General features: G+C 47.5%; 1 protein-coding gene across 1 annotated transcript in view; it reads left to right on the forward strand.

The window, feature by feature from the left end:
- Positions 1–13798, forward strand: part of IL2RG (interleukin 2 receptor subunit gamma) — a 118902-nt gene that overhangs the window by 83736 nt on the left and 21368 nt on the right. The window contains exon 7 of the mRNA XM_069209387.1: positions 5457–5541. Within this exon, the coding sequence (XP_069065488.1) occupies positions 5457–5541 (85 nt within the window). The remainder of the gene's footprint in view (positions 1–5456; positions 5542–13798) is intronic.

Raw genomic sequence — 13798 nt, forward strand, 5'->3', positions numbered from 1 at the left:
AAGTACATCAGTGCCCAGAATAATGGAACCCTCACTAGCAGACAGAACAAGTGCAACAGCAGCATGGCAAGCTTCCCTCACACAGAACAGGTCCTAGTTTCCCTCACAAACACTTAAGAAGTACATCAGTGCCAGCAAGATCTGAGCCCTCACTAGCAAGCATTGCAAGCTTCCCTCACCCAGAACAGGCCCTCTGCAGCTGACAGCAGCACATCCTTCCATAGCACAGACAGAATGTACACAGCTCGGGTAGGCTTCTGTCTCCACGTCATCATGAGCATGTGTTTACAGTCCTGGATGTTTCTGTGATACCCTGATGCATTCTGGGTGTTGCTGTCTGGGCCTGCTTCCATCGAACTGATGAGACTAACACCCCTGAGTAATGATGTGTAAGTGAAAAGCCAAAGACCGGAAGCAGTGTCCGTGATGACGTGAAGTGAGGTGGTGGCCCCCTGGCAGCAGGGATACAAGGTTTGTCAAAGACAACGAATGGGCACAGTGTGAGAAGCAACAGTGCAAGCTTCCCTCATAAACAGAGCAGGTAAGAGTCACAACACCACCTCACGCCACAGAATCATGGACGACACTCCCAGGCTTGGACATGTCACCTACAAGTCATTACTGGGATGTCCTTAGGTCTACCTAGGGCAATAAAAGTGCCCAGGGCTACAAAAACCAGAGTGCACTTGGTTGGCACAGGAAACCCACAGCTGCATACAGTGTCTGTGAGCAGGACCAGTTTTAGGGGGGTTCGACTGGTGGAGTCGCACTGGGTGCTGACCTGGAGGGGCCACTGACCTCAAGGAGAGGGGGGTAAAATTTACGATTTAAAAGTACCTGCTGCAGAGTTCCTTGTGAGTGCGGCTTTCAGGCAGCAATAAAAATCTCAAAATAACTCTTGTGCTAATGTTCCTGCTAGAGGGAGAGAGAGATCGGAATTTTGTCCGGTGGTAGTTTTGACTCTCCATAAAGTAGCGCAGAGGGTTAATGTGCCTGCTGCAAAGAACAGATCTGTGTTTTATGTGGCTAGCTGAGTTGATTAGCAAAGCCAGACTTTACCAGCACTTTAAAACAAATGAAATGCATGTGAGAGAGGAGCTATGGAGGGATGAAAGGCACTATTGCAGGGTGGTTGTGAGGGAGTCCGAGGAGGAGGTCATGAGAGGGGGGGATTTGGGGTGCCAAAAAAGATTGTCACACTGGATCCCTCCCGCACTAAAGCCGGCCTTGTCGGTGAGGATATGGCATGAGGTAGCCACCCTAAGTGTACCTCAGTGTCCAGGGAAAGATAATGTGCAGCTCATCTTTTCCAGGCAGCTACATAGGACCGATGTAGCATGACTTGACAAACTTTACACCAGTGACCTCGTAGCTAGGAGCTCTCAGCCTTCCCCTCATAGCCAACTGAACTGAGGTTTGTGATCATTCCTTATAGTAATATTACCCCTCAAACCAAGGTTATCCCTCATGCCAATGTCTCTTTCTCTAATAGTGATCAGTGGCGCTGGTACAAGGGATGGTGAGGCAGACATCTGCTCCTGCACCCTCACACATCCTAGGAAGGGTGCATCAAGGCAATGGGCAGACAATGAGGCCTGGTGAAGAATATATATTTGTAAATGTGGGCACCGAACTCTATGCTAAAATCCTAGCCAATAGATGACACCCCTCCTGCCTGTAGTGATACAGACCGAGCAAGCGGGATTTGTCCCCGGCCGCAGCCTCTCATTTAACCTTCGAACACTATTCGGCGACATTATGAGGAACGATCCGGGGGTGCGGCCGGCAGTGGTTCTCTTGGATGCAGAGAAAGCATTTGATTCAGTCAGATGGGGGTTCCTGCTAGCCATGCTACGGCGCATTGGTGTTGGAGAAGTGTTTATTCACCTTGTGAAGATACTCTACACTTTGCCGTCGGCTTGGATACGAGTCAACGGGGTTGTTTCTGCTCCTATAGAAATAACCAGAGGCACTAGACAGGGGTGCCCTCTATCACCACTACTATATGCACTGGTAGCTGAGCCCCTGGCATGTGCGCTCCGTGAATATCTAGGGCACAGGGGTCCTCGTTTCCCATGGTATAGCCTCATAATTTCAGCATATGCAGACCATACACTACTTTATGTCCGCAACCCAGAGCACAACCTTACCCCAGTAATGCGTGAAGTAGTGCGCTTCGGAGGACTATCGGGCTTACGGATCAATTGGGACAAATCTATTATCTTGGTGCTCACACCAGCCATGAAGCCAATGGCGCTGGACTTTCCTCTTCAGTGGGTAACAGATTTGATAGGGTATCTGGGGATTCAGGTACATACGGACCCAGCTGTGCTCCTGCTCGACAATTATGCGAGAGCAATACAAAAGTTATCAGAGGAGGTGGACCAATGAATTAAACTACCGCTGTCATTAATTGGACGCATAGCCATTGTGCAGATGACGGTACTACCAAGATTTTTATTTCTGTTCCAAAGCATCCTGTGGTTGCTGACTAGAACAGTGGTCGATGATATTCGCTCCCTCATGATCATATTGGCTTGGACAGGTCAACAGCCGAGGGTCTCTGAGGGTTGCTGACACTGCCCTAGGATATGGGTGGACTTAGTGCCCAGATGTAGAGACATATTATAAAGTGGCACAAGGCATGTTCTCTCATTACTGGGTCCACGGGCCACAAGACTTACCACATTTACATGCCTCGGACCCCGCACACTGCCCCATACACTGTTTGAGTCCCCAAACGAAGATATGCACATGTGATACCCTAAGTGCCAGGACACATGCATGGCATAGCCTCAAGGAGTGGCAGGCTGGCTCTATACTCTATTCACCCTGTGCTCAGGTGTCTGGTGTTCCCGGTGCCCATTGAGCAGGAAAGGGTGCACTGCGGCCCTTTCACACATTAGGAATCAACAGCATGGGGGAATTCTTTCAAGATGGCTAATGGGCACCTGAGAGACAATTCAAGGACGGAATGTGATGCCCACTGTGCTGACTAGATATTATTACTGTAGGGCCAGATATTCACTGCCGGGACTTCAGGGGGGTGACCTTCTAGGACCCCCCGACATGCCAGCGCTGTCCGCAGTGAGACCGGAGAAGGCCCCGACCAGATCAGTGGCAGGACCGGGCCTTTGCACTGGAAGCTCGAAGACCCAAACTGACTAGGGCTTGACTGGAATGGCAAAGGGACCTCGCATTGCACTTACAGATAATCAGTGGAAGAACTGCTACTCAGTAGTTCAGAGTGTATCCTTGAAAGGTAGGCGCACGTTGATGCGTTTTAAATATGTCTTTCGAATATATCACCCTCCGGAGCGCCTCTTCGGGCAGGGCCTGCAGGAATCCGCAGGATGCTCCAGGTGTGGAGGGGGGGCGGATTTCTACACATGGCGCGGGTCTGCACCGGATACACAGATTCTGGGAAGAGATCTTCCAAGAACTGGAGCAGATCACTGGGGTGAGACTGCTTGGGTATGACTGGGACATTGAGGGAGAGGCCAGACATTTGGCAGCTCTTGGGTTGATGCTTGCCAAACGTAACGTAGCTATGAGATGGGACCCTGGACACAATTTTACAAATAAAGCACTGTTAATGGGGGTGAGGGGTTGCCCTTTATTTGGACAGTCAGGAAGTGGACCCACCTGTCCTCGGCCTGCGGTCCTAGAGACGCGGGCAGTGTCCCCCCACCCCGTGCTTGCACGGAAGGTACACTAGGCCCCTCTGGGACCCCGCGTACCCTATGCTGCGTCCCAGGATGTACACACAGGCGGCTCCACAGGTGTGACAACACACACAACCTGTACCTATTCCGAAGGATCACAAGCTCTGCACATCCAATAACCCTTCGTGGCAGCTGCAAGCTGAAATAGTAACTCCCTTCACAGCCCTGGGATTCTGCACATACATCACATTCACACACATCCACTGAATGACTTAACAACGCAGGTAACAGCAAAGCTGCCCCTCGTGTACACCACTGCACAAAAACCACACTGATGTACACCTCTGAACACAACCACCAGCGCTGTCCTCGGGTGCAAGCTGTCTGCCCTGCCGTGCATCCAGCACATTTCCAGTGTTAAACACCGTGGGCCATATTTACGGCATGGTTTGCGTCACTCTTGCATCACGCAACGTGGTACAAGAGCGGCGCAAACCTTACGTGAGATTTATGAAGGCACGCACGGCCACCTGCCCCTGCGTGACTTACTAAATCTTCAGTAATGTAACACAGTGGAAATTGCTGACTTACATTACTCTGCGCCGGGGAGGCTCCCACGCAACATCCATGCATTTTCACACATCCCCTGATTTACAAGAAGTTGTAAACTTGGAAATGCGTCAAAAAGATACACCTTCCCAGGAGAGGCGTAATTTACTTCACCTGTTTTTCCTCTTCCTATGTGTGCTGCATTACGCAGCACACAGAGAAATAGGGAAAAGCCTCTCAGGATACTTTTTGTGCAAGAAGGTGTCCCTTCTGCACGAAAACAATCCTGCATGCAACGCCTGTGTTGGCGCTAGCCTTCCTAAAGGGCGCCAGTGCAGAGGAAAGGGCAGGAATGCACCGTATTCTTTTAAACACCAGCCATTCCTGCCCTTCCCCTGTGACGCAGCACAGCAGGGTGTCTCGCTGAGCTTCCCTGCGCTACAAAGCCTATAACTATGCGCCTGACTCCACCAACTGCGCACCCCACTGCCAAAGAACACTTCACAGGCTATGCTGACACAAAAACCCTTAACATAGGCCAATAGCCACAAAGGTTGGAATTGACCAATTGAACTTGAAAGAACCCTTTGCTCGCTGGGGTTGCTCAGAATACGCTCTCTTCTACTTGTCGCCATATTGCCGTTCATCCTAGCCGGAATGGATAGAAGATGAGTTGATGCAAACATCACCTGTATATTCACTATAGACTGAGGGCTGCCTTGAGCTGGCGCAAAGTATGTCCAGGTGTGTAATGCTGAAGATAAGAAAAGAAAAGATGCCAAAATGCAAAATCTGTACGGAACTAAGGGCCTGATTTAGAAATCGGTGGATGTGATACTCCGTAACAACGGTGACGGATATCCCGTCCGCCGAAGTATAAATCCCATAGAATATAACAGGATTTACATTTCGGTGGACAGGATGTCCATCAATGTTGAGACGCAGTAACCTGTCTGCCAATATCCAAATCAGGCGGTGAGATAGTAGTACTGAGGTACGGAGAGACAGTGGAAATGTTGGAAGAGCTGGCAAGAGAGAGAGAGACAGTCATCAGAACATAGAGATGGGACAGAGAGAGAAACTAAATGTGAGTCCTGGAGATATATCTGAATACACCCAGGAAAAGAGATGAGACAATAAGAAAAATAATCACACACATTTTCTTCCAGTAGTTTGCTTGTTTTGTAGTCTTCCTCCTTCACGACATTTGAAGTAACCTCACTGCTTTTCCTCCTCTTACAGAATCTGGGTGATCATCCTCCCGCGGGTGCCCAACCCGGGCAAGAACTTTGAGGAGCTCTTCATCACCCACAATGGCAACTTTTCAGTAAGACATTGGAGTGTTTCCTACCAATAACTGTTATCAGAAACTCTCAACACCTGCTCTTAGGAGAAACCTTAGTTACACCCAAGCTCAGCAACGTCTCTAAAGATCATAAGAGTTAGCAATGTCTGAGGTAATGAGTTCAAAGTTTAGCAAAGTCCAATCTAGGAATGTCAAAACTCAGTAAGAAGATTTAGCAAAATCAGAGGTGAGCAAAGTCAAGGATTACCAAGTAAAGTGTTAGATGCACCAGAGGGGCTCAGTGATGTCAGAGTTTGGTAATGTGAACGTTGAAGCATGTACGGGCTGAGCTCTGTCAAGGCTTAGCAATGTCAGAGCTTAGCCAGGAGCTTAGAAATGTAAGAGTTTAGCAGTGCAAGACGTTCGCGAAGCCGCAGCTCACTGATGGATGAAATTAGCAATGAGTTTAGCAAAGTCAGAGTTTAGCCAAGAAGAGTTTAGCAGTTGGAAAGATTAGCAATGGTAGAGTTTAGCAATATCAAGTCTTAGCACTCTCAAGATCAGCAGTGCCAAAGCGCGGTATAGTGAGATATTAGTCCGAGTTCATCAGTGAGACAATATTGTAGTGCCAGATATTAGCAATGGAGGGATTAGCAATGTGAGAATTTTGCAATGTCAGAATCAGGGGCATAGCTATCAATAGTGCAGCCGGTGCTGGGCACTGGGTCCCAGAAGGTAAGCGGGCCCAATGAGCCAAGCACTGGCTGCAGTTAGTTAGGAAGTCACCCGCTCAAATTGTATCTGCAAGAGGCCTGGCTGGGGGGGAGATCTGGAACAACGCGTCCGGAAGCACGCCTGCATTGTTCACACAAGCAGAACGACGCTTGCCTGAACAACGCAGGCCTTTTTCTCTGCCGTAACCACACATGTGCTAAACAATTTTGTATTTAGGGTGGGTGGGTGGGGGGTTCGGGTTTTTAGGGGTGGAGGTTGTGGTAATTTTGTATTTAGGGCAGGTGAGGGTCGGGTTATTAGGGGTGGGATGGGGGTCAGGGTAATTTCGTATTGAGGATGGGTGGGGGGGTCGGATTTTTAGGGGCGGGGTAGGAGGTTGGGGTAATTTTGTATTCAGGGCCGGTGGGGGGTCAGGTTTTTAGGAGTGGGGGTTGGGATAATTTTGTATTTAGGGTGGGTGGGGGTCGGGTTACTAGGGGTTGGGGGTCAGGGTAATTTTGTATTTAGGGCGGGGGTGAGTTTTTAGGGGTTGGGGGTCTGGGTAATTTTGTATTTAGGGTGGGTGGGGGGTCGGGTTTTTAGGGGCAGGGGTGGGAGGGTTGGGGTATTTTTGTATTCAGGGCAGGTGGGGGGTCGGGTTTTTAGGGGCGGGGGTCAGGGTAATTTTGTTTTTAGGGGTTGGGTAGTTTCTTGGGGGTGTGGGTCAGTTTTAGGGCTCAGGGTGGGTGGGGATATCGGGGTAGTTTTTAAAGGTGGGGGGTCGGGGTACTTCTGTTTTTAGGGGCGGGATTGGGGGGTCAGGGTAATTTTGTTTTAGATGTAGGGTTGCATTTTGTGCTAATAAACAGCGCTAAATGCAGCAGAACATGAACAGCGAGTGAGAAATGTGCACTTAGGATACAATTTTCCCCCAACGTACTCCTGGCTTCTGGGGCAAGATGTACGACGTGATTTAGCAGTCCCAAAAGGCAAAAATTGCTGTTTGCGACTGCAAAATGGCCTTGTATAATGTACCAGCCCTATTTTGTGAGTTGGTATCTTACCAGCCCTATTTTGTGAGTTGGTATCTTACCGTCTTGCAAAATAGGGATTGCTACTCGCAATTAGGAAGGGGGATCCTGAGAACATCCCTTCCTAATTGCGACTCGCAGGGGGATGTATGATTGTTTTGTGACCGTGGATGCGGTGCAAAACAATTGCAGTTAATACCAATTTCAAATTGGTGCTAATCCATTCGCAAGCGGGATGGGGTCCCCATGGGACCTCTGTCCCCTTTGTGAATGGTAGCGAAAATATTTTTGCGGAGCAGGCAGTGGTCCCACAGACCACTACCTGCACTGAAAAAATAAAAAGAAAAATTTTCATTATTCTTTTTTAAATGCGTCTGTTTTTTTTTAATGAAAACAGGCTGCATTTTACAAAAAACAGCTTTATTTAAAAGCAGTCACAGACATGGTTTTATGCTTCCCCCAGCAGGCCACCGTCCCAGTGGGTGCTGCCAGTCCCAAATGGGTCGCAACTTGCTACCTGCCTCAAGAATATTCATGAGGCAGGTCCCTTCCGAACTATTTGTGAATCACGAACAGTGTGCGTAACACTGTTGTACATTTTGTTTTGCGACTCGGAATTTACGATTTGAAAACGGATCGCAAACTGAAAGTCGCAAAACAAAAGGTCGTACATCTGGCCCCTGGTGCTAGTTTCATAGTGCAAAATGCACCCATGTTTCAAATGGATGCAACAATGCATTTTTCGCAAAGAAAATAGCACTAAATGCAACAGAACAGAAATAGCAACTCAGGCACCCACTTGCTAAATGTGCTCTTGCTATAGATTTTACCCCCCCAAAAATTACTCTTAACTATGCAAGTGGGCGTAATCGTGTTATTATTCGTAGATCCACATTAAAGAGTAACATTAAAGAGTAACATAGAAATACCGAAATTACTCTGATTACTCCAGTGCAATTGAAACTCATCCCAGGCCTAATTGTAATTGTAACTAAATGGTCATGCGTCTGCCCCGCTTACTGAGTGGAACAGCATTATGGGAAGTATTCTGTGGTTCCTGCAGGATGTAAACTGTTCCTGGCTGCCTAGGATGCCACTTGCCTGCCTGCTGAACTAAATTGATTTTTGATAAGGGTTACTAACTAAACCTCTGCTCAATCCTTGAAAACTTGCCGCCCTCGGAGTATGCTCGATCCTCTCCAAAAATCTTATTTTTAAAACCAAATATAGGGCCAGATGTACAAATGTACAAATGTATTTTCTAGTCTCAAACCCAGTGATTCGGTAAATCGCAAGGTTTGCAACAGGAAAATGTGTTTTTGGAAGGTACTAAACCCATTGAGCAGTTCAGTAAAATATTAGACAAATTCTAAATGGGTTTAGGAAACCATTAGGAATTACTGTTTGGAAGAGGTTTGTTTAGGGTGTCATTTCCAAATAGTGATTCCTTATGAAATGTATCAATGTTTTGGGACCGAAATCCAACTGTAAAGAATGACTATTTTACTGACTGTTGAAAAGTAGTGGTAACCTGTTCTCAAATGGGGACGGGTGCCTAAGAGATCCCTCCCCTTTGGTCAAAAAACATTTTTTTGGAGTAGGTAGTGGTCCTTTGAACCACAGACTACTATTAAAAAAAAGTTTTGAAAACATTTATTTTCTTTAAAAGCATCTCAATTTCCCTTAAATAAAACGGGCTGCATTTAAAAAACAGTACTTTATTTGAAAGCAATTACAGACGTTGTGGTTTGCTGACCTCAGCAGGCCACCATCCCTGTGACGGCAGAGAATCGAGTAGGGCGCAGTTTGCTGCCTACCTCGTCATTGTGTATGAGGGAGGTCAGATTGGGACCCTCTGCGCTGCTGTAGCCAGTGAGTCGTCATAATAGTACATAGGTCGCTTCACAAAATACCATTGGATTCACAACAAGTAGGTGTGCTAATTGCGACCTATTTTTGCAAATCATGTCTTAAATTCATGTGGCTGCTATTTCCTTTCGGGCATGCCTCACTCATGCTTGCAGACATCCTTGTTAGGTTGTAGGGCATGAATTTCTTTCCAGTGTATGAACTATAGTTAGACAATTCGAGAGGTTCTGATTACAACTTAGTTGTGCATGTGATGTTAAGTATTCCTCTTGGAGTGTGGCCTGTCAGTTATCAGTGCCTTGTTTTAGGTAATGTGGCTTGAAGCACTATGCAGGAGCATGCGAGAACTTCTTTCAAGTTAAGAACTCTAGGGAGCCTGACAATTCTCTGAAGCAGAGGAACACAAGAGAGGCATTCCATCAGCTGTGCCCTGGAGGACCAGGGGTGTTGGGAGCTAAGGCCTTGCTGTGAGCTTGTTCACTCACAGCTGAAGAGCAGGCTCCTCCATCAGTGTAGCACGGTGTGTAGTTGTGATGCAAACATGTCGCAGACTGGCTCTTTGGCATTTTGCACGTCGCGCGGCTTCACCAGGGCACTTCCGCCTTATTGACTCTGCTGATACCAGTATGTTAGCAGCTACTCAGTCCAAGGTGGTGAGCCCCGGGTGGAAGAATCAACAGCAGGAGAATCAAGAAACTCCAGGGGTCTCTCTGCGGATCACTGCCATTTCCTCAGTGTATCTATCACTGACCTTCCTTCTAGAAGGCGGAGGTCAGGATTCAATGGATTGATCAAAACAGAGCACCAGACTGCCACAACTAAATATAGCGCCTGGATGTCTTTAGGCAGCTGGACCATGAAAGAGTGAAGATCTGACTTTAAGTGATGCCTTGTTTGTGTCAGGCAAGGGTGGTATTTCCAGGGTGTGCTCCGACGGTAGGGCTTATTTTCAGGGGCGTCTCCTCCCTCGCAGGGTAGCAGTTCCTAGGGAGGGACACGTCTTTGAAGGTCTGGGGGAATCTCTAGTATGAACAGCAACTGCGGAAATGATTCACACATGGCTGCACTTTCATTACCCTGCCCCCAGAGGGAGTAAAAGCACAATAGCTGCAGAGAATTTGGGCCCAGATTTAAGAGGGCCTAGCGCCATTCCAACGCTGCATTAGCATCATTTTTTTTACACTAATGTGGCGTTGGAAGGCCAAAAACCTTGTGCCATAATTACAAGGTGGTGCAATGCTTGCATTGTGCTACTTTGTAACGCCTTGCGCCACATTATGCCTGCGCCAGGCATCATGTATGCAAGGAGGGGGTTCCGTCGCTAGAGGGTCCAAAAAAATGGCGCAAAGAAATCTACGAGATTTCTTTGCGTCATATTGATCTGCATTTTGAATGCCTGCTCGGAGCAGGCGTTAAAGGGAGGCTCACATTGGTTACAATGGGCCTCGGGTGCTTTGCAGGATTAGCGTCAACATTTTGGACGCTAATCCTGCAAAGCTCCGGACTAGCATAAAAAATGATGACGCTAGTTCCCCTGACTACCGCCATGGTGCGCTGTATTTTAAATACAGAGCACACATGGTGGCGTTAGGGGTGCTAAGGGGCATAAGACATTTTCATAAATCTGCCCCTTGGTGTTTTCCTTGTTCCCACTGAAAGCCTGAATTTCCTCCGGCGGGTTCTTATTGTTTGGTTTTCAGATTAAATCGAAATGCGGAAACCCTTTGCATAATTCTATCTCCATGTCATACGTAAGTTTACCCTGACATCAGAATTCTCCCTGGTTCATCACAGGAATGAACAATTTCTAAAAACTTTATCAATGCTCAACATCAAATGATCAAAATAGTTCAAAGTTCATTTTCTCAACTTAACCTGATTTTCAGAATTCTTATTGTCAACTGTCCTCCAACAATTATTTTCTCAAGGAAGCAACTGTTCTTTGCAAAAGAAAATCCTGAATCCTAGTAGCAATGTCCTGGCTCAGTAACACTGTAGCCCGATTGCTTTGCAAAGATACAGTGAAACACAAGGAAATTAAAGACTGATAATCCAAGATGGCTGCTGCCGTCGCCAAACAATGTGAGTGTTGAAGAACTGCTGGAATATGCAGCTTATCATTGAGGCACCCTTGCTTACTTCATTCCCCAGACACATACGCCCCCCCACCAGACAGAGACGAAGGTCTTTGAGGAACACCAGACTTTTCTCCTCTGAATTGGACTTAACACAAGTGCTTTTGGAGCACGGCGCCACCGTCCCTACTGAATTTTAGGGGGGAAGCCATGCTTCCTGGCATGCCTCCTGACCAAGGTCTAAGGTCAAGACTTTGGTTCTAGCAGTTCTTCTCTATTCCTTGCCAAGCCCCACCCGCTGAATGGGTCATACAAGATACCCGGACTCAGAAAGTGATGGTCCAGTTGCAGGACTACCCATTGTCCCTGGAATATCGCACCAGAGTAGAGAGTCCAGCAGAATATTTCTCTGGACATCCTTATCTGGCAATGAAGCAAAAAGAGGAAAAAGGAGTGAAGAACTTGTAGGGGGTGGTTGGGCCATTATGGATGCAGAGGGGACCCAGGAGAGGCGGAAGCCCTCCGCCTTTGGACCACAAGGCAGACAACCAACATCACACTCTGAGGATGAACAAAGACTTGGTGGCTCTAATGAAGTCTGAACAGGAAACATCACAGAAAATATTCCAGCTAGCCTATGTAATGTCTACAATGAATAACTCTTCAATCGTTACTAACCCACCAATTGTTTTAAAAGTTTTTTATTTCCATAACTATTCATTTTTCACGAAACATTCATATTTTTAATATAGGGAAAACTCGTTGGTCTATTCCTCCAGAATTAATGCTTCTTCCAATAATATATTAAAAGCACAATATTTCATCATAGCAATTTAATCAGCACAAAATAAAATGAAACAACTTACAACAAACCTCAATCAGTTCTGACATCCATACCAAGCATACACAATCACACATTAAGGACAGGCTGAGCACCATCATGTGTGGACAGCAAGCTGATGTATTTTGTGGCCAGCCTGATGGGCGACCACAGCCGGGAGGAGCTGGTGAGCACCCACGGCACCTTGAGGCCGATCAGTGCAAGGACCTGCCGTTGGCTTTGTTTCCCTTTCTCAGGGAGTAGAGTAGCACCACGTGCTGCCACCAACGAGGCCCACATTACCACGCTGAGGGGTTGAATGGTGAAGGCAACAGTTCCCAACATCTCAACAAGGGTTTGCCCCCCTCAGGTGCCCAGAACTGCTGAGGATCAGTGATAGCAAGATAATCAGATGAAGATCCATTGAAACAAGTGACTGAGACCTGGAGACATTGGGGCATATTAAAAAGCCCCTAGCGCCACCTTGTGCCACCCTAGCGTCATTTTTTTTACGCTAAGGCGGCGTTAAGGAGGCCTTTCTCCCGCGCCGTATTTACCGTTTTTACAAGTACAAATATATGTAAAACCCTTGGGCCACAATATGCCACGTCAGGCATAATGTATGCAAGGGGGGTGTTCTAACGCAGGGAGGCCTGAAAAAATGGTGCAGTGAAATTTACAACAATTCACTGCGTCCTTTTTTCATCATTTTCAACGCCTGATCCAGCAGGTGTTAAAATGACGCACCCATTATACCCAATGAGCCTCCTTGTCCTTTGCTGCACTAGCGTAAACATTTTGATGCTACTGCAGCAAAGCAACACAATAGCGTGTTGTCACTGTTGCCCTAACGACCACCATGGTGTGCAGTATTGTAAATACAGTGCAACCATGGTGTCGTTGGGTGAGGCAGGGGCAATACAAGAAAAGTGGTGCATCAGGACCGATGCACTACTTTCTTGTAAATATGCCCCATAGTGTCATCTCCAGGGGCGTAACTTGTTCAGTAAGATTTGGGGTGAGGTGTAAACTTCGGATTTCGCTGCAATCACACTGGCATGTCTTGTTAAAATATGTTATGAGAAGCAGGACACGAGGAGGGCTCTAGAGGCAAGAGAAAGGAGTACGGATTGTTAGGGGTACTTAAAACAAAAGTTTGAAACTAACCAAGTTTTAAGGCAGATACGAGACACAGAGAGAGAGTATGCGTGTCTGTGTGTTTTTGTCGGTGTGGGCATGTAAAAGTCCAGGGTGAAATCCGACAGACACCTCCCTACACCCGACTGAAAGTACCTGTACCCAACTATTTGCTACAGAATACATTTTTAGCCGGTATAAAACCCCAAACACCCCCACAAGTTATGCCCCTGGTCAATCCAGGGCACGTTCAGATGGCCACTTGAACATCAACCCCTGGGGGTAGTCACTGACACTGTTAACCAGGATGTGATTGGTACAAGAAATGCTGTAGGCCAACCTCTGGCAGATGTGAGCGCCTGTAAGAGTCTCAGGATGCCGGGAATGTGCAAGCACTATGATGATGTGTCTGCCCCACCACCACCAATAGAGCATTGGTCAAGTCCTCTCTGGTGGTCCAGGTCTGCTATGCTGCAATCACCTGGTGCCAGGCCAGTGAGCCTTACCTGACACTCCCTATAGGTGTCAGCAGCCAAGCATGGCATGGGCATGGCTCCGCCAGTGGACACAGTAGCCACCACTGCAGGCTGCAGCCACAGGTGAGGCCCACTGTGTGGCTCTGTGACTCCAGTAGTTTGGAAGGATTGATGCTG

The sequence above is a fragment of the Pleurodeles waltl genome, chromosome 2_1 (assembly GCF_031143425.1).
Source record: "Pleurodeles waltl isolate 20211129_DDA chromosome 2_1, aPleWal1.hap1.20221129, whole genome shotgun sequence".
NCBI lineage: Eukaryota > Metazoa > Chordata > Amphibia > Caudata > Salamandridae > Pleurodeles > Pleurodeles waltl.